At 44.3% G+C, this 21007-nt stretch overlaps 2 protein-coding genes across 2 annotated transcripts in view; one reads left to right on the top strand and one right to left on the bottom strand.

Moving 5' to 3' along the window:
- Positions 1–7556: 7556 nt before the first annotated feature.
- SFRP4 (secreted frizzled related protein 4) lies at positions 7557–16970 on the bottom strand. Its single transcript, XM_052695795.1, has 6 exons — positions 16418–16970; positions 16233–16313; positions 16092–16157; positions 13289–13487; positions 10751–10814; positions 7557–8773 (listed from the first exon to the last, which is right to left on the bottom strand). Exons 1-6 carry the CDS (start codon positions 16968–16970, stop codon positions 8585–8587), a joined length of 1152 nt encoding a protein of 383 aa, XP_052551755.1. The 3' UTR covers positions 7557–8584.
- EPDR1 (ependymin related 1) overlaps positions 16969–21007 on the top strand; it is a 30660-nt gene continuing 26621 nt past the window's right edge. The window contains 3 exon segments of the mRNA XM_052692317.1: positions 16969–17000; positions 17543–17673; positions 17676–17937. Of these exon segments, the coding sequence (XP_052548277.1) occupies positions 16969–17000; positions 17543–17673; positions 17676–17937 (425 nt within the window).

Here is a 21007-nt window from a genome sequence, read left to right as displayed (position 1 = left end):
CCCTGTTTTCTCAACTTAAACTTTAGTGGTTTATAAAAATATGCCTTTTCTGGTTGACCCATGGGCCCTTTTACCATTATGAAGATTTCACTTAATGGCATCAAAAATTCATTTAGAACAGAGTAAGTAGCTCTCGTATCCACTAAAAATTCTACATTCTGTTGTTCATCCCCTAGCTTAATTTTAACCAGTGGATTCTCTAGGGCAGATTCCCGAGATCCCCGTCAATTCCTTTCCACCGAGGCTTGGATCCTAACCCATGCCACCCACTTTTTCTGATCCTTCTGTGCACATTCCCTCTTTCAATGCCCCTTTTTCCTGCAGATGGCGCACTGGTCCTTCTCAAGCAGTTCTTCTCCTGCCAAGTACTGAACACCCTCCATGCTTCCTCTAGTAAACTTTCTGAATTCCGTGCACCCAGACCCTTCATTTTCTGTAGCTTTCGTCATATGTTTTCTATTGATTGTCCTATGAATAATTATATCAGTTGTTGAATACCTATCTCTGATCCCAGGTCTAGGGAAGTGGACTTTCTATGGCATCTCTTAATTTATCCAGAAACTCTGAAGGAGTTTCCTTCGGTCCTTGGCTTAGAGCATACAAGCAGACCGGCTGATTGCCGTAGGGATAGCCATTTCCATTCCTTTTACAACCCATTCCCTGTATGCTACTAGCCAGTCCCTTTCTGGGCTCTCATTCACATCCCAGTGAGGGTCCTGTTTTGGAAAATACATTTATGTCCTCATTCCCACCCTGGAACAACATTCATTGTAAGATTATGTTATAATTCAGAGTCCCATTCAGGGGCCATTTTTTCCCATCCTACAGTTTGTACAGCAACCACCATTGACCGCAATATTTTATCAAAGCCTTTTTACTCAGACTACCCCCAGGTCTTCTGGCAATGTCCTGCCAGTGTGCCAAAATACACGCTAGTGGTGTCCTCTTAGGTACTTCTTTTCCTTGCCTATTTCCCTTATACGGGCTTGTTGAGTTGTTATTCTTCCAACGTCCCCACAGCTTACCCCTAATTCCTTAAAATTTCCCCCAAATAACCACCATGAATTGTTTTCCCACTCTAGCCTGCACTTATAGCACGAGCCCCACCAGACTCCTTGATGTAATTCTTTACAATCTAAATGGAGTATAACATAAAATGGACAGCGGGGATTTTGTTATGCAGTCCAAGTCAATTCTTCTTTACTTATGCAGCCCAGGCAAACCAACAGGTTGGAAACCCTTGAGGTAGCTAGTGTGGTCTATAAAGGAGAAATGCTGAAAGGTCTCGGGTTGCAGTTACACTGACAGAAGGCATTAGCAAGTGTGGGAAAACTCCACAGGCAGGAGTGGGCCTCAAACCAAAGACGACTGTAGCACAGGCTGTGCCCTCACTGGTGGATTAACCACAACTCATCCTGGCAGAACAAGGTCTGCTAGCAGTCCAGGCAAGGCAGATTGTGAACCCAGCCCAACAGCCACTCGAGTGTCCTGTCAGGAGCACCTGGAAAGAGAGCCAGAGACAAGTAGTACAACATAGCTCAGGCTGGGATTAAGCCCAGGTCTCATCTGCAGCAGACAGCATGGCTGCGAACCCCAAGAGAGACTCCTTAGGGCTATCGGGGCCTATAGACTCGCTCAGGGCCCTGACAAATGACTGTATTATTGTATCCTTCTCCTTATCATCTTCTTATCATCTTCTAATGGTTTCTGTCACAGATAGGATAATAAGCTAGATGGTTCTTTCCAGCCCACTTACTCAAATAGATCAGATGAAGCAAAGTATAAAGTCAGCCCTTATGTACAGCTAATCTTGAAATATTCTTGACAAACTGATGAGTTTGACCCTGTCTCAGTCTAATTTGGTTGGCTTTTCTGAAGAACATCAATATCCTTCAGTAGCTGATGCTTTTTCTCTTTTTCTGTTCAAGTCTGCTGAAGTTTGAGATATTAAGGAATGGTATTCAACTAATGGTGTACTTTATTGCATTGATTATAAATGCAAAGTCCAGAAAGAAAGAAGTCTTCTCACACTTTTCCTTCTGCTCCTACAGCATTTAATGTAGCTAGCTGTTCTAAAGAACTTCCTGACAAATATTTCTGTTGTGATGGGGCATTTCTTAATTTGTTATTATAGGCATTCCTCTAGCAGGAGTTGGACTGAGCGTTCTCCTGGTGGCCCATTTTCACCTACAGCTTCTTTATTGCAATAAACCCTACTTGAGGTGAGCCGGTAGGAAGTTTTGATTAGTGCAGAATTTATATCTCACCTCAGTGAGCTGACTTCTGAGAAGCATTCCTCAGAACTGCCATATGTTCTTTGGCTTGTTTTTTACTTCAAAAACCAATTAAGACTGTTCTTCCTCGCATTATTCCAGTGCTCTGGATCTTTTGGGTACTGGTATGTTATACTTTAAGCCAAGAAGCAGTCCCAGAAAAGGCCTGAATATTATGATTTCAGCCACGTCAATTCATTTTATTTCCCAAGATCTTTGCTATAGTTGAGTGGCTGTCTACCACCAGGGCAAATGTAACACTGGAAGCTTAGATGGGATTATATTTTACAGGACCAGAAATGCTGAAACAGCAAGCTGTCTTTGTGTCTTTCTAGAAGTTCACAAAACTTCTGATGGAAGTAGATATTTTATAGATATCCTACAAATGTTTTGAATTTGTGGATTATCTATCATGCCAGTCTTAGAAATTTCTGTCAGTTATAGGGCTACGCTAGTTCTGCATGGTTCACTTTGATATTATTGTATATAAGTTTAACCATCACTTTGCTTGTTTAACCATCACTTTTCATCCTCCGTTACATCACTCTCAAGCAATATAATATATGTTATTTTCTGTTCGTTTCAACTGCTAGCCACTGAAGGACTGTATTTATTTGGGCTCATATATTAATGTGTGTCAGTCATGATCCTTGTTTCGTGCCTGGTTAAAATGAGTCAATAGATTACACTGAAATATTGTGCAATCTTTGCATAATATTTCAGTGTAGCCTATTGAATATTAGGCATAGATTGCATAAGATTTCAAACTCAAATTGAATATGAGAACATTTAATTTATTGATGTTTATTTGTTTCTCCTAAGTATGTTTGTGATTGTAAGGTCCTTCAGCAGCTTTGGAAAGGAGTAATTTAGAAGATATGTTTGAAAACAGTAAAAGTTAGCTGGTGGAGGTTCAGATTCATGAAGGCTGTGTGTCAGAGATACATACTTCTACACCAGAATGTTGTACATTCAGAAGCATGACAACTGCCAATATTTTAGCAGATTATTTTGTCTCTAAAAGTTTATCTCGACGTTCAGGCATTGTACTCATATGGTTCTCCTACTCATACTCCTACTACACATGTACATATGCCCTTCATGAGGGGCCCAAAACTGAGCACAGTACTCAAGGTGCAGCCTCACCAGAGCTGGATACAGAGGGGTGATCACCTCCATGTCCTTCTGGCTACTCTTTCTGATACAAGCCAGGATGCCATTGACCTTGTTGGCCACCTGGGCACACTGCTGGCTTGTGTTCAACTGTGCATCAACCAACACCTCCAGATCCATTTTCTCTACAGTCTTCCAGCCATTCTGCTCTAAGCCTGTAGTGTTGCCTGGGGTTGTAATGGCCAAAATGTGATGTGACTAGAATGTGACTGCCACAACCCTTTATTTAGAAAATGTCTTGTGGCTCTCTGTAGAATTAGGTGTTGCAGAAATGTGACAAAATTCTTCCAGCAATAACAAAAGATAACATGATTATCTTTCAGATATTTATCCCAGCAGGAGATAACTGGAACCACAGGGCATGTTTACTTACATAACAGACCACATATTTCCTTGCTTGGGAGCTTCAATGAAATCATAATTTGAAGCTAAGTATATACTGAAGATCTGTTTCGCTTTAGAATGATAAACAAGCAAGATCTACACCTCACAATACTGTTTAAGAAGACTTAATATGCCTTATTTTAGTACTTATACTTCATTTCTACATAATAAAATAAGGAAACTGGGAAGAAAGCTTTATTTGCCGTGAAGATGGAGTCAATAAGCTTGTGGTTGTGTATTACTGGCTTTCCTTTGCTGTGACTGGTGAAGGAGGTACACTGGTAGGTCAGGTCTTGCAAGTATCTGTTTGCTTTAGCCACAATTCCATGGGAGCAAATATTAGCTTTCTGATTAGCTTGCTCAGAGAATAAATACAGATGTCATCTAAGTATCTAAAAATGAAAGTTTTCATCATACTGTAACTAGAAGGAAGCAAAATACCCACATGTTGGCCTATCTGGGGCATCTCTTCATCACTCTCATATATCTGTGAACCTTCCATCGGTCATATATGGCATTTTGTATGAAAGATACATTTATGTTTTGATGTCAGGATTCTAGAGAAAAAGAGTGAACTACCGTTCAGTTGCTTTCCTTTGTGCTTCTTACTGTACAGTTTGATCCAGAAGTCTGCTGTCAGTAACAACAGGAGCAGGTCTGGCATTAATAGGTTATTTGGAATGCCCTCAATTTCCTGCATATCCAACAAGCAAGCTCAAAATCCCATTTCAGCCTGTAATAAGGCTGGTGCCCAATTTCAGAGATGTTACAGGAAATATAATGTCAGCAAGTGAAATTAAATGTAGTGTTTCCACAGAGTCTTGATTATATTTAATTAAAAGTAACGAACCATTATAGAAATGAAATACTCATCCGCAGGTTCTTGTAAGCTACTTCTTTCTACTAGCAGTGGAAAAACAACTGTTGACTCATATGGATGTATTTGTATTTGTCAACAAAACCAATTGGAGCTGATGTGGTTTACTAGAAAAATGTGGTTGAGGAAGCATTTTCAGATGTGCTTTTACATCCGGCTATTAAGCGCAACCAAAAAATGTGGGTCAATTGTGCACAATTGCAATAAATATTTTTTCAGGTTCCATTCATTTGAAATCTAGGTTACAACGGCAAAGAACATAATTTAAGAGCTGTTTGAGTATTTTGGACTAGAAAATCTTCCTTTTGTTTGTTCAGGAAGTATTTCTCAGTTATATGCAGTGACTGGACAAAAGTAATAAAATTACAGCGCTGAATTGAATTAAAGTGACCGGGTCATTCAAGTTCTGTTGGAGGGGAGGTTATGTTTAGCTTTCTTTTTATTCTTGTTTTGTTTGTCTTTTTTTTTTTTTAATGTGGTTCCTAAGAATTCTGATTTGCATTTACAGTGCCCCTCTAAAATGAAGCCAATTATCTGCAATTAGAACAAATATTTTTTCAGGTTTCATTCCTTTTGGAATTGAGGTTAGAACATTCAGTTAAAATAGTCAATGGTAGTTCTTACTAAATCTGCTACATATGTGTGGGAGGTAGCAAGACACTCACTAGAAACATCTGTTCAATGTCCCAAGCCATTTCTATTTTATATGAAAAAAAAAACAACCCAAGACCCTCACTAGGAAGGCAGCTGTAATACTGAGAAAAAGCACTTGACACTATAATTTTTTTGCTTGCTAATATTTCAGCTGTGAATAGGTACAATAATTGCTTTCATCCATCAATAGTCTACTTGTCCACTCTGCTGAATCTAGGTTTTGTGACTCCAGTGCTGGGTGCCCTAACGTGACACCAGATGTGCACTAGGAGAGCTGAGTCTGACTTCTTGCCACATGGCAGAGAGAAGAGGTGAGTTGGCCATGTGGGTCTGCAGGAGGATCCCCTTGCCTGCTTGAACAGCCCCTGCTGCTCCGATATCTGTCTCACATCTTTGTAAAGGTAAGGGCAGCAGGCTGGAAGACGGGGGTGATCTGAGTCTGCATTCAGCTGGCATTTCGTGTTGTAGGAAGTTAAGGAGTGTAAGGGATTTTCAAAATGGGTTGAGTTATATTAGTACTGAACTGAGCTGATTCATGGCTTCATCAAAAACCAAACAAACAAAAACCAGAAAGAAGGGATTTGGGAAAACCTTATTAATCCATTTCCCCTGCTTGCACATCTGTCCTTCGTATGATGATATCACCAGCTTTCTGTTGTACTACCTTTCCTTCTTCAGTATCTTTACCATATCAGGATGAAAGTTTATTCAGCATAAAGCATATATGAAAATGTCAAGGGATTTAGAAATACTGGGCTTGGTGCATCACAGTTTATTCCACAATGAAACACAAAGCTCTCTTTAGAAAATAATTTCAGCATTTCATTTCCCTGATAGAGAAAAAGTTTTAACAATTGAAAAATAGTACGTAAAGTTGGTATGGAGTTTACCTAGCTGTTCCAAAGGGTTCATTCAATAAACATCACCCCTGGCTGCATTCACCATGTTATAGTGAAATCTCATGGCTTCTGTATTTGTTTTTTCAGTCTCACATTGGTAGGACTGTGATCAATCTTCATTGATTACCCTTATACATATTTCTTGGAGTACTTCAAATCGACATCAATAGGAAATCAAACTCCTGCTACACAATAGAAGAATGTAGAAACTTTCCAATCATATTTATCTTTTAGACTGTGCTTACTGAAGTCATCACTGTCAAACTTGCCTAATGTAGCCACCTGCAGAAAATTTTTTTCTCATTTCATGGCAGTTTATTATGCTCCATTTCATCCCACAGGGTTAAAGTTTTACCTATAGTCTGTATTCAGGAACCAAAGTTTGTGGTCTGTTCTTTCCGACATGTTAAATACACACAGTTGTCATTATAGCCAATGAATCCAGTACATGCTCAGCATTTCTGGCACCTGGATTAAATTTTGCATCTTATTCTGCAGATGTTCCATAGAGATAAATTTTTACATCTGCTCAGAATTAGTAGGAAAGACCTACATTCACATGATGACCTTTGCTTATTTTAGCCAACAGTTCAAAACTCAACCAACGACCACTTAAGTTGTGTAGATTTTTTTCCCCCTGAACTACCTTATAGGCCATTTAAAAATTTCTTTCTGTTCCATTTCTGTCCCTTTGTTTTAAGCATTCTCTAATTAGAATTTACACCTCTGCCTTGTGTTAGCACATAGCTAAATGTGTTAATGCTACTACCACAATCACTCCAGCATATTTCGTCTTAAACTTAATCTATGCAAATTGCATTGCAGTTCAGGTAGGGAAATAGATCAATATACTGACACGACTGCTTTAAACTCTTTATGTTCACTGACACAGCTAGTTATTTTTTCTGATGTACACCCTCTCTATTTTAGGAATATCAGTTTTGTTTTACAGATGTCAGAAACACTAAATCTAGTCCTCAGTTTTGCTGTAGGAATTCCTGAAGTTCAGGATATCAATCATGAGCTCCCACAACGTCAGTGAAGGTGACCTCCTTATTTGCTAACAGAAGTCAGACTGCCATACTGCCATACCCAGGTAAAGCCTGGGCAGGAACAGCATAAATGCCATCTTGGTGTTCTGTCAGTTGCATTTGTATCACCTTTGCTTTTTTTCGTAGCTCACACAGCTAAACAGGTCAGTAAAACTTAGTACATAAATATTAGCAACTGCTTTGTCCACAGCATCTTGCAAGGCCAATGTTACTTTCCAGTCAGCAGAACTGAACCTAACCAACTGTTTCCAGAAGTTAATGAACAGGGACAAATCATCTTTCTTATTTATTAGTCTATTTATTTATTTGGTATCAAATGATAAAAATGATCCACATGGAGCCACACGAAGCCCTCTTTTTCAGTACTGTTCAGTAGCTGTCAGGTATGTTTAGAGCAATGCTTCTCTTCCAGTTTTTGTAACAAAGATATATTACAGCAAACATACATTATTTTTAAGAATTCTGCAGATCTGCTTCACTTTAATCCGTCCTTTTAAAAAATACTGATTTTTTTTCAATTAGATGTTTAAATATATTTGAAATTATAACAACAGAAGGCAGCCTGAAGTACAGTAAAAATAATAAAAAAAAAATTAGTTTGCTTTCAAGGCATTTTTGCTACACAAAGTCAAAAACTAACACTGTAAGCATATTTCTGGCACTCATAAAAGTAAATAATCACATAATGCATACCCAGATGCTTATTGGTAAACTATGCTTTTGACTGCTCTGAGTAAGAGCTGTGACTCCCAACAGCAGATAGATTCGGCTATAGCAGCTGTGGCAATTACTGCAGCTCTCTGCCAGAAGTTACATCTCCCTGCTGCTCCTCAGCTGCCATGCTTCTCAGCTCACCACATTCACTCACGGAGTAAGCTGCCAACTAACACACCTCGCTGCAAAGTGCACTTTCTGAGCAGAGAAGAGATGCCTTGTGCAGCCCTCCCAACCTCTGGCAGGGTAACAGGGACACAGAGTTATAACCTCTAGCAGCCAAGACAGCTCTACCTAGAATTGCAAATGAGAGCCCTAAGATAAAGCTCAGTCAGACTGTCTATGCCTACCACGTATTAGTGCAAACCTACACTCTGTGGCTTGCAGTGGCTTGAAAGGAAAAGCAAACCTTTACAAGTAAAGTGCAGCAAAAACGTCTATGTAGAAATGGAGTTTCTAAGTCAATGAGTTCTGGATTAATAAAAAATGCCACTCAAGCCAGACTGCGACCCTCATCATGTAAGAAAAATCTCTCCTCTCTTGCCAGAAATGTCACACTCATACTTTCTTAGCATTCGTTTCTTTCTGGCCATTTCTCGTTTTAGTGGCCTTTTTGGGGCCGCTGACCAGCGTGTTGGTGTTCTTGGTGGATGGTTTTGAGGCCCCGCTCCGACCGCTGCGTCCTGCATTCTGATTCTTACTGCGGGCTGTTCGCTGCTTTTGCTCTTGCAGTCTCTGTTCCCATCTCTGTGGAAAGGCAGAAAAAGAGGGAAAAACATTACCAAAAATAATTACATCTATCCAGAACCACGGATCTCACAGCTTTGTGCTCTGTCCTCCAGGGCCGTCAAGCTCAGTATGTAACAGCTGGCTGTAGTGGAAACCTGCCACGTGTTCTTGGGTGGAAGGATTTCACAATGTCAGCTGATGAAAATGACAACTGCACATCTCTCCTGTGTGCTGCCTGTGAGTGTTCTTCTCATTCCTTTCCACAAATCAAGGGTTTTGAAAGTGCTGTTAAGTGGTTAGGTGGTCCAAAATATGATCTGCAACACTGCAGAACTCTTTTACCTCTAGGAACAGAAACACACTTTAAGAAAAGAGAGGTAGACAGTAGAAGCTGGAGAAAGTCCTCACCTTTTCTTCTACTAATGCACTTTGTTGTCTGAAACTCCCAAAGAAGGGGCTTTGCCCAGTGATCTGAGCAAAAGCAATGCTCTGCAGCTTTCCTGTTTGATCTCCCTGCACTCACCTTGTTGCTAGTCAGACTCTCAGCATGGCTAGAAAAGAGACCAGCCATGTGGTGGTTATGTTAACAGATGTCTTTTGTGGTTCAGAGACAACACAAAATATTCATTTTAATCAGCAACTCAAGATAAATGTTGGATGTAAGCCTTCAGAGAGGAATGATGGACTTCAAACAAATCCACTGCAACACCTAGCTCCATACTGACTGCATTCATGTAGGCAGAGTCATCGTAGACATCTCTGTCAAACAAAAACTATCAGCAGGCATTTAAGTGTGTATCACTCAAACATGTTTAAGGGAGGATTTAATTTAGGAAGCTACCAATATCAGAAGGAAGGACATATGCTTTGAGATGAAGTCTGCTTTGCAGCCGCGCATCTATTTTGACTGTCTGAAAATGAATGTCCAAACAGGTTTCAAGCTACAACTAGAAATCAGAAAAAAGGGCGAGAAGCCCACTAAAACACATGTGCCAGCAACTGGTCATTAAGTTTACAGCTATGGGATTTCAAGAATCCAAGTTACATATCAGTAATCTCCCAAATCCTGCCTGGTTTAATCTGCATTGCAATATATTTATTTGGTACAGTCTTAATTAATTAAGTTTTTGGGTTTTGGGTTTTTTTTTTCATGAACAGGTTTCACATGAGTAAGTGAGGAGAAAGGGGAATGATGAAAGCATCAAGTACAGGTGCCTGAAAGAAATCGGTCTGCAATCTAAAAGTTTCTACAAATGAATACATGCAATCTTTTTCCTCCTCTCTTTAATTAAGGTACATATACCTGTATGTCTTTAATGCTCTGAAATCTTTCCTGAATTACAGAAATCTCTTTCATCTCCACAAGTGCGAGGAAGAAGTCAGACACTGTCTCTATTATAAAGAGTTTACAAGCACGGAGAGATAACAATGATTAGACTTTTTCCTCCAATGTTCCTTGAAAGCAGCCAGGGGAAGCCCAGTACCTGCAGTAGGTCTTTATCTGCATGTCGCTGCTGAGTAGACTGTGTCTCAGGATTGCACTCTTCAATGCATCAAAGCCCTTTCATCAGATGCAGTGGATTTTAACTACCCTTCTTACCCAGTATGGACTCTATATTCACCTGCTGATCACCAGACAGCTACTTCACTAAGCAGCTATATTAAGGCAATGCTCAGAGTCATTGTTGTAATATGAGTTCACACAAAGATCAGACAACATCCTGCTCAGGGACACTTGGCAGATAAAATAGAAGACTTTAGAGACTTTAAAATTCTAGACTGGAGTTTTCAGATTTTCACTTGCATTTCTATATAACTATGTATAGATAAGCAGTCTGATTTTTGGAGGTATTAAAACACTGAAGTGAAAACAATAATACTCAGAGGTGTTCTGCATACGTAAAGTTCAAGCAAGCTATTAAATGCTGAAAAATCCACAATGGTGTTTAGCTTTTTAATGAGAGTATTAGCATTCTTTTCTTCGGTTGTATTTACCTTAAATCTTTTGTTTAGTTGATCCTTCCAGTTTTCAACTAGACATCCATCAAGAAGCATCAGCCTGAAAATCAAGAAACAAGCAGACAGTTTTGGTTTTGATTCCTGAGAAATCATTCCAGATGGTTTAACACTGACTCACACTGCAACGAACTAGCAGGTATTGATAGTTTCTGCATACAGGAAGATGGACAGAAATGCATTTCAGAGCCAAAGCTGCAGTATATAAGTAGTACTGAGAAAACATTTTGAGCTTTTTGTCCACACCTGCTGCTGTCTCCAGGGGAAAAATTGTCCTCCCTTGATTGCTGTTAACAAAAAGTGATGAGTTGGGTAACATCCTTGAAACTGTTTAAATGCCTTTATCACACAGATTTCTGCTTATGTCCAATGTGTCTGTGTGCATAAATGAGCACTTCAATGTATCTGTATGAATGCATTTGACTTCTTTGATGAAAACAAAGCTAGGTTTACATGCACAAGTTAATACAGCTTTTCTGACAAACACAGGTAACACTACCTGACCACTTAAAGTTGTCTCCACTGCTATCTACTGATATGTTATGATTACATTATTAATGTGTTACCTGTAATTACTTAATGAGAGTTTTAAAGTCAATTTGGAACAAGTATGGGTGTTGGTATTTGTCATTAATTCTGGCCACCTCCTGTATGAAAATGCTGAGTCTAGATAATATAAAATGAATTCAACAAAAGTGTAGTTATTAAATGGTGTATGCCTTCTAAGAGAGTTTACTCTGAAGCACACCTTATGAATACCAAGGTTGAAACAACTATTTTATTAAAGAAGGGATGCTGGAGTTTCTGTATTTTCTCTAGTGATAACTATTCTCAATATTTTCTTTTTCTCTCTCTTTTTTTTTTTGTTTTTCAAAGTCTTGGCACTCAATGTGTTCCAGTATTATTTCCCTGCTGCCAGAAGACTCCCTGTAGACATCAGTGTTGGTGAAGACATCAGAACAAGCAGAACATCAGAACAGCAGCTGCTGTTCAAACCAAGATAGGAGTGAAATCCTGATCCTACTTAAGGGCAACCGGTGTTTTGCCATTGACTTCAGGAAGGCTGCAGCTTTCACCCATTTTGTCTCTGGCATTCAAAAAGTTGCTGTAACTCAAACCTCTCCATTTACATACTGTTGAGTTCAACAGGAAACATATAAAGTAGCTTATGCTGCTTTTGCAAATTTATATGAAATAAAAACCATTACAAAATATTTAGCAATCGTTGTGTTTTCTCCATAGTAAAGGAGAAGATGATGAGGACCTTCCACTCCCAAAATCTCCTTTCTCTAAGAACCTGCTGAGGATTCACTCCAGCAAAGCTCTGCAGCTCAGAGCAACCTGCTAGCTATCTCAGTCATGCTATTTCTACTGTCCATAAACAAAGCTAACACAACCAGAGGGTTCTAAATTAATCTTTGTGAAATACTTCCACATCGGGAGTGGCAAGGTGCTGCATAACGATAAAATGTTTGTAATAATAAAATACTTGTAATAATAAAATACAATAATAAAAGAACTTGTGGGCCCCTTAGCTCCCCCGAAAACAGCTGTAATAATAAAGTACCAGATGGCAACTTAAACAAGTGTTAGAAACACCTGTAAAACCCTCTTAAAATATTAACACAAAAAAAGGTTGAAAACGTGGATATGGTCCATGAAGTTCTGCACGTGGATGTTTTATGATCCTTACAGCAGCACGTTCTGTATGTTCTGTCAGCAGCCATAAACAAAACCAGCTTGTACACTTCACAAACAATCTTACCTCCGACCCACAGCATAGAGGCACACGTACCAATCACACCACAAGCTGTCCTACTGGTATCATTGCTACCATGGCTTTGAGGCGCTAATGGATGGGACATTGCCTCAAAAACCCAGAAAGAAAAGCACGCTGCGGTCCACTGCTTCCTCTCCTCCAGATCAGCATGCTGGATTTCCTTCCATGCCTGGGGCTAGGCTGACTGCCAGAGAAAAGGTCTGGTAAAGTCAGTTTTGTTTTGACTTTTAATCATACAGCAGAACTGGCAAGCTGCTCCGAGCTTATTTACTTTTCATCTGCCATCCGGGAGGCACAGCTCCAGTGGCTGCAGCTTTGGCTGGTCCCAGCACAGCTGTGGGACAAGAAACATCTCACTGATGGCATCAGTCCGAAGCCTAGACAGGCCAGGGAAGAAGGGCTGGCTCTGTGTCCTGCGGACTCCCATCCCCTCCCTCGAGACAGAACTCTGCTTTCATCTGAGCCACCCCACCATCCTACCAGCACGGACCACCAGTGGGCCGGCAGAATGTACCTGCTGGAGTTGCCTGCACTGTACCTAGCAATTCGCCACCAACACCCAACAAAACCACAGTTTGTGGGTTACAGGCGAGATTCACTAAGTGGAAAAAGTTAACTGCGACGGTAATTGCGCCGTGGAGGTGCAGTATTGACAATAGATTTGCCAAGTGGCCAGAAAGAGAGCTGTGTTGCCCTGCTTCTCTCCCGTTACGCTCAACCACGTCGCAGGTGCCCACCTGGAGCGCCACTCGTAGCACATGATAAGGACGTCCTGCTTTGGCTGCAGAGGTGGGCACTGGCAGGATGAATTGGTCAGGAGAGGCACTTGGGACTGAGTAATTGGCATCGAGGACTTCAGGATGTCTTTTACTTCAACCACAGTCGTTATCTCGTTGCAGTTCCCCCTCTCCACACTTTTTATTTTCGCGTGAATGACTGCAAGTAGAAAAGCAGTGGCGTAAGAACAACAAACAGTCTCAGAAATTTAAACACCACCTAAAATTAAATAAAACACATTAAACTGAAAGCTGTTGTTTTGGCTGTGAAACTAGAGCTCTTTCTTCATGTGTGGGCACATACAGTGGCTTGGAATAACAGAGGACTGATCCCGATTTTGGTTTTCAGCAGGACTGTTGACAACTGTGAAATGAAACATGTGCTTAAAACTCTGCCAGATCAGGCCAGGCGACCTAGCTGGGAATCACAAGCACAGGCAGCTCTTTTGAGTCAGCTGAGAGCAACTCCTCACATACATTTGGACTGTTCTACATCCACATGTTGCTGCTCCCAATTACGCAACGGATAATTTAACCTCACCGATGGTATGCAGCCTTATCAATAGCAAAGTCATTGGGTCAGATCCAATAACTCACATCTTCTCTTAAATATAAGAAAGGAAGACTTAAAAGAAGTGAAGAGGGTTGGGATTTCCATGCTGTATTAATAACTTTTTTCTTCTTTTGCATTCAGATTACGTACCAGCAGTAACATTCTCATATAAAATAAACTCTGGAAGAGGTTCTTCTGATTCTGAATGCACAAGCATCCACACTTTCACTGAAGAAGTCCACACATCCACAAGGCTAAGGAGAAGTTCTGCAGATGGCTCTGAGGTTGATACCTGACTGTCTTTGAGTCTGAGCAGCCCGGGAGTATCTGCCACTGCCCTGTGCTGAGCACCAGATGGCTGAAATGGAACAAAATGAGGGACTTTGTCCCTAGGAAATGTCAAAATAGTGAAAATGTCTTATTTTCAAATGGTCCCACCGTTCTTTTGTGAAGAAGAAAGAGAGTTTCAGCTTTAGAGACTCACAATTCACTTTCAAGTCTGTTCAAAAACAAATTGCAGCTCCTATGCAACGGGGACTGTTTTGAAAATGTTCACCTATAATATTTATCAAAAAAAAAAAAGAAAAAAGGTGGAATTTTCTGTACTGAATGCAGACGTCGGCTTCATATTGATAGCACAAAAGACATATGATGTATAGAATGATTTCTGAAAACATTTTAAAATTACACCTACCAAAACAGCCATGGGCCTATAATCAGCTACGGTGCTCACTGTTTTAACAACTAAGAAAAGTCCTGACCAGCTAGAAATACAATTTGTTGTGAGTATTACTTTAAAGCATTTCAGGAAAATGTGGTTTTTATTTGCAACTTGCTCTCCCTTCTCTTGTTCCTCAATCCCTCTACCACGTGAACGTGCCTATCTGTTTTCAAGGAGGCTGGATACAAATCTACCTCCCAACAACAAAACCTTGATTTTACAAATTCAATCGAATGAAATCCTTCAATCTTTCCTAAATTTTGGAATCCAGCTTGCAGTTTTTATTCATGTAACACTCCCACTGAAGCCTCTGCAATGAGAAGACCCTGCAATCAGAATCTGCGTGGCTGATGCCTACATTTCGTGTCAGAACAATCATTTTATATCACTTTGTTTACATACACTTCAGAGCAGTGTGAAAATTCCTTGTCCCACCTGAACACATCCTTACAGTGTATCAAGACGGGCTGAGGAATTACATACAAAGAAGATATCATACAAATCAACCAAAATGCCCTGACAAGAAAGTCTGCAATATCCTTTCTAACTTAGATCACAGAATCATGGAAACAGAATGGCCTGGGTTGAAAAGGACCTCAAAGATCATCTATTTTCAACCCCCCTGCTCAATTTGATTACTCTCACCAAACTGACTAGGATTTTTTTTTCCCATACTAACAAAGAAGCCAATAACTACAAACTTGCTTTCATTTGCTATCAGACAAACTGGAATCAACTACATATAACATCTCTATTGTAAGATAATTCAGTACTTTCCTCAAAGAAACAGCTTTTCCTGGAGAAAGAGCCCATAAATTGCTAAGCCTGGTACCGCAGATTCAATTCACTATTAACAGGGACTTTTCTATTGACATTAAAGATGTTTAAGCTGGTATGTAAACAATATTAATTACTGTTTCTCTGGATTCCCAGCAGCAGAAAGCCCACGGATGGGATAGGAGGGCAGGGGGTGCAGTGAATACTTACTTGTACAGCCACAATGTCATGCAACACAACAACTACCAGCCAACTCCTCGACTGGCTGCTGCAAATTGTCACTGAATTCAGTTAACCTGTGACAATTCCCCACAAGATGAAGCTCTGGCTAGCAAGTAAAAGCATATACACGAGTAATAGAAAAGTTTTACCTCACTGTGACTTTGTTTACATTTAAAAGCTCTATTTAGGTAATAAATCTGTTAATTCCAGTTGCTGGACAAGCACAGGAGCTGGCCACACTCATCCATACTCAGTGGAGTGCCCTTTGCAGCAACAGCAGGGAGACCTGATGGTCCTATCACACACTACCAAAATCCCACTCTTCCCCAGAAAAGTGGGAAAACGGTGACCAACATCTGTGTGTTGGTCATGGCTGCCCATGAAAAGTGTTGGATGGAGAAGCCTCAAAACCCGTGGTTTGGAGATGGGGCCTGGAGGGGGGGCAAGCACAGGGGTGGGAAGTAGAGCGGGGCAAAGCCTGCAGCACTTACTGTAGCTGTAGTTCTTGGCCAGGTAGGTCGACAGCGTAGGCTTCGTCTTTTTGCACCTGCATCGCTCTTCGGGGGGAGAGAAGGGGAGCGGTTACGGGGTGCGGGGCGGGAAAGGGAGGTGGGGAGGCCCCCCAGGCTCACCCTGGCCGCGGCTCCTGCACTCGGGCTGCGGGGGTCTGTCCGGCACCAGCACGCCCTGCGTGAAGTCCGTCCACTTCCCATCTGCAAACAGAGGGGCTGTCGGGGGGGTGTCGGGGCCGGGGGGTGCCGCGAGGTCAGGGGCCGCCCCCCGCCGCCCCGCCGGCCCTGGCCGGGCGCTCACCCACCCTCGGGCAGGTCGGTGACGATGGCCTCGGGGGAGATGCAGACGCCGCGGTCGTAGACGGGGAGGTCGTCGCAGGCCAGGCTGTCGGGCCAGCTGTGATTGTAGCGACGCATGATGGGCTCGCAGCCGTCGCGGGCGCGCTGGCAGACGGAGCGGCAGGGCTTGATGGGGTCGTAGAGGAACTCCAGCGTGCAGATGGGCGCGTACATGGCGCAGAGGAAGAAGGAGAGGACCGGGCTGCAGCCGGTGCCCACTAGCTCCTCGTACTGCTCGATGGCCAGCACGGCGTTCTCCTGCGTGCTGTGGTGGAGGTGGTTGGGCATACGGGTGATGTTCCAGGGCATGGGGCGGCACATGGGGATGCGCACCGCCTCGCACGGCGCGCCCTGCGCCCGCGGGCTCACCCGCAGCCAAAGGGACACGGCCACCAAGGCGCGCAGCATCCTCCTCCTCCTCCTCCGCCTCCTCCTCCTCCTCCGCCTCAGCCGCCTCCTCCGCCGCCGCCGCCCCTGGGTCCGGCCGCACTCGGTGTCGGGAGCGGCGCCGACAGCCATGGAAATCGCGGGACGGCATTTATACCGGCGGTACGCGTGACGTGGGGCCGATCCGCTCCCCGGGCAGCCCCGCCGCGCCGGAGGGGGTGTGCGTGTGTGTGTGTGCGTGCGTGTGCACCGTGACATCACCTCCACCGCCGTAATCCCCGCCGACATCACCGCGCCCCTCTATCGCCTGTGTAACGCGTTCCTGGACGTGGAAGTGTGTGTGTGTGTGTGTGTGTGTGTGTGAGGGGACGAACCCAAACAAACGCACACGCGCCCGTCCCCTGCGGGCCGAGCCACGCGCTCCCCTCCTGCCGTCCCCCAGCGGAAAGTTTTGGTGCGGAGCCCCGGCAGCCTCCACCGGGATAGGAGGAGCACGCGGAGCGTCCTGCGGCAGGGGAGAGCAGCGGGAGCTTTGTGACAGCGTCCGTGGGGAAATACTCCGTTCCCTTCACGCAGCAGCCGCCTCGTGCCCGTGTAACCCCTGCTGGTGGCACTGGGAGCGTGCCCCCGATCGCCCCTCAGATGCGAGCGGACGACATTTTGTGTGTGTGTGTGTATGTGCGTGTATAAGTGAGGGGGGACAGGGTGCCCGCCGGCGCTGCCGGGATCCCCAGGCGACATTTTGAGCGCGTGTGCGTGCGGGGCACGCGCGGCGCAGGCGATGCGGGCCGGGTTGGGGGCGGGCCGCCCCCGCCCCTCCTTCCCTCGGCTCCCCCCGGTTGCCGTGGCGGGCGCGCAGTGCGGCGCGGAGCATGGCGCCGGCGGCAGGCGGGCTGCTGCTGCTGCTGCTGCTGGGCGGCATCCCGGTGCGCGGCGGGGCGGGGGCCGAGCCGTGCCAGGCGCCGGGGCAGTGGGAAGGGCGCAGCGTGCGATACGAGCACGGCACGGGCCGAAACACGCGGGCCGCCGTCTCTTACGACGGCCTCAACCAGCGCCTCCGCATCTTGGAGGAGAGGAAGGCGCTCATCCCCTGCAAGAAGTAGGTGGCGGGGAAGGGGCCGGGGTCCTCCTCCTGCCCCCCGGGGCCGGGGTCCCCAAAGGCGCGCGGGAGGCGGGGCTGCGGGAGGCGTCTTGTCACGGGTGAGGGAGGGAAGGGGCTGCAGCAGGCATCCGCGCTCCGTGTGGGTGTGCGTGCGGGGATGGACGTGCTGACCGCAGTGCTTAGGGATACTGCGCGCCCCCAGCCCTAATGCACGGTGTAATGTAAAAAAATCACCCTCAGAGCTAGGAGAGACGCTGCTGGAATAATGTAATTCGGGTAAGTTGCTAGCAAGCTTGAATCACGTTCTCTTTGCGATTCCCCATTCCTCCAAACGCGAGCACCGCTCAGGGGAGAGCACGCAGCCGGTACCCGTGCTCACTGCTCACACACACTGCACGGGCTGCCTGGCCCCGCAGGACCTCCCTGTTGTTAACCTTGTCGTTAAGCTCCGTGTTGTTAACCTTGGTTTCTCGGTTGGGTGGCAAGTCAGTGCAGGAAGAAGCAGCCTGAGGGAGGGCCTGCATCTCCTCAGCCTGGAGCCATGGAAACTGTGACTGGGCCCTGAGTGCCGGTCCCTCTGTCACCGTGCTGAGACATACCAGCCCACAGGGCTGCCACTCTGCCTCTCCCACCCAAAATTGTTCAGATAACTGCATCAGCTTGGGAGTAAGCCAAGGTGCGGAGCAACCCAAAATTGCTGTATCATCCAACCTGAAAGTTTTCTGCTATTGAAAGATCAATATTCAGTTTTGCTCCTGGCTTCTTCCTGCCTAGATACAATCCCTTACCAACATGACACGTTCAGTGTTTTCATTTCTCAGAAATGCTCCCCCACATTCCTTCTTCTCACTCCTTGATGCTATCAGCCTCAAAACAGTTTTACACGAGTCTTGTAAAATTCACCTTTCCCCATAGTTTTGGGTTTTTTTCCCTTTCTTACTGTTTTAAATAGGAACTGTATGAAGAGTGTTAAAGGCAGGATACAGTTTATTGGTGTTCTGCTGATGTACAATGCAATCTGACACTGTCCATTTTCCTGCACCCCTTCTTTCAGAAGTCCTGGGTTGACCTGCGCGTTCAACAAGCATAAAGCTTCTCTGCAAAGCCTGATGCGAGTGTTCTCTAGCTTCTGAGCTGCACTGAGCTCATTTCTTCAGGCCTGCGTTTATTTTATTTGAAGACTTCATTTTAAGATGAACTAATTATTTTACATTTTCCACTCTGGGCCAGATTTTGTCCTCTGCCAAGATCAGCTCTCATTAGGCTTTTGACAAATATTTGCTCTGGACTCTGTTTTGTCTGGGCTGATAGTGCTAGCGCAGGGTGCAGACAGGTGTGCTGGCAGCTCACTCTGTTGGCTTTGCCTGCGCTGGTTTATCATTGCAGACAATCCCTGACCTCAGGCATCCCCACTGTACTGAGACCCGCCGTGCCTTCTGGCATCCAAAAGCAGAAGGTGGTTTCGTTAGGAGCGTGGCTCACGTCAGCGCAGGGTGTGACCCTGCTTCCATCGGAGTCAGCAGGAAGGCTCTCATTGATTTTAGCGTGCGTTGGGTCAGATCTGGGGCTGACAGCTTCAGCTCATGTCGGACACTGTGAGTCATAAGTTGAACCCTTCAGAAGTTAGAGGCGAGAGGATTTATCTTGGTTTGGAGGAAAAACTTCTCTCCTACTCTGCTTTGATGCTGGCAAGAAAAGAATTACACTGAGGCAGTGACTACAAAAGCATCAAGAAAAATAGTGCTTCCTTTGTCCCTGGTCAAATTTCAGTATGAATTCTCACAGATGCATTTGCTCCTAAAAGATACAATAATCAAGATTGGCCAGAGACCAAATTTCTATGCAGTGTTTTCCGAGTCTTAGAAATGTGGCCACAATCAAACACAGCTCTGTTGGAGTCACCGAGGTTGATGAGGCGCACACAGATCTGCCTGTGTCAAGTGGTTTGCAGGCTCCTAACCACCAGAAAACCTAAAAGCTTCAATTTTCCATGTAGATGTACGTTTCAAATTCATGTCATTTGCTTTGTGGCATTTTCATACCTACTTCCACCCCATGTTCCTGAAAAGTAACCGTGAGGTAAATAGCCCATCAGTGCTTCATCAACATCACTTCTTTACCCACCAGTTGCCTCATGAGTACCCGACGTCCAATTGCTGGGTTGATGGAGGCTGTCCTCTCTCCTCTGGTCACAGGTTGCCTGAATGGCCACCGTGTGGTTGTTTCAGCTAGCTAACTGGTGTTCCCATGGGTAGTGCTGTTGACTGCTTGTGCTGCTCCTTGGAGCTTAATTAACTGCTGATTATGATCTGAGACTGAGATTTTTGGAGAAAAAAAATCCAGCTGGATTTGTTACTAAACTTTCTATTTCACTTCTTTTGCAGATCCAGCCTAAGCTACACTCTGCATCTCACTGTGCACCTTCCATTTTCCCCAATGTACCTTGTCCCACTGTATCTTCCCCCTTTAGGATGAAATTTGAGAGACAGGCAAGGAGGACAGTCGTTTTGGGTGCTGTTGAGCAGCCAGCTGATATTAGGAAATAAGAAGACACAAGGAGATTTTTATTGAGTAGAAATTGCCACTTTGAAGAGGTCATGCCAACTGAACTTTTCGGTGTTGTGACATGAGAGCACTTGGAATGGTTCCCTGAAGCCCTCAGGTGGAGCTGTGATACAGTACCTGTTAAACACAGAGTGATTTTGAATTCTTTACTGTCTCCTGCGTGGAGTTACTTCCCCTCTGTGTGTGAATTGCACCTTGCTCCTGTCCAGCCCTCTGTAGACCATGATCACTGAACACTTCACAGAGCAGGTGGTGATCTCAGCACAGCTTTGCTGTTGGGTGTCAGGCATTCGCTTTGTTGCAAGCTGAGGTCTTACTATGGGTTCAGATTTGAATGTGCTCTCACTGCACTAAGTCCTGCCACTACCAAGGTCTCAACCTCAAAGCCCGCTGACAGCCCTGTGGCTAGTTCTGTTCTTCCAGAATGGCACATGTTGTGCATCATCCTTCATCTTTTTGGAGAAGCAGAGCAGGAAATTTACATCTTGGCACTGCTGAAGCC

The sequence above is a fragment of the Tympanuchus pallidicinctus genome, unplaced genomic scaffold (genome assembly GCF_026119805.1).
Source record: "Tympanuchus pallidicinctus isolate F22 unplaced genomic scaffold, pur_lepc_1.0 scaffold3, whole genome shotgun sequence".
NCBI classification, from domain to species: Eukaryota; Metazoa; Chordata; class Aves; order Galliformes; family Phasianidae; genus Tympanuchus; species Tympanuchus pallidicinctus.
Note: the sequence above shows the minus strand (reverse complement) of the source record. Positions and strands in the feature narration are given on the sequence as shown.

Excerpts from the sequence above, each read along its gene's own strand:
- SFRP4 (XM_052695795.1), bottom strand. The coding sequence starts at position 16,970 with ATGGCTGTCGGCGCCGCTCCCGACACCGAGTGCGGCCGGACCCAGGGG. Across the intron at positions 16,314-16,417 it reads CGTCACCGACCTGCCCGAGG|ATGGGAAGTGGACGGACTTC; the intron begins GTGGGTGAGCGC and ends CTCTGTTTGCAG. Across the intron at positions 13,488-16,091 it reads GGCCAAGAACTACAGCTACA|TCATTCACGCGAAAATAAAA; the intron begins GTAAGTGCTGCA and ends TTCTACTTGCAG.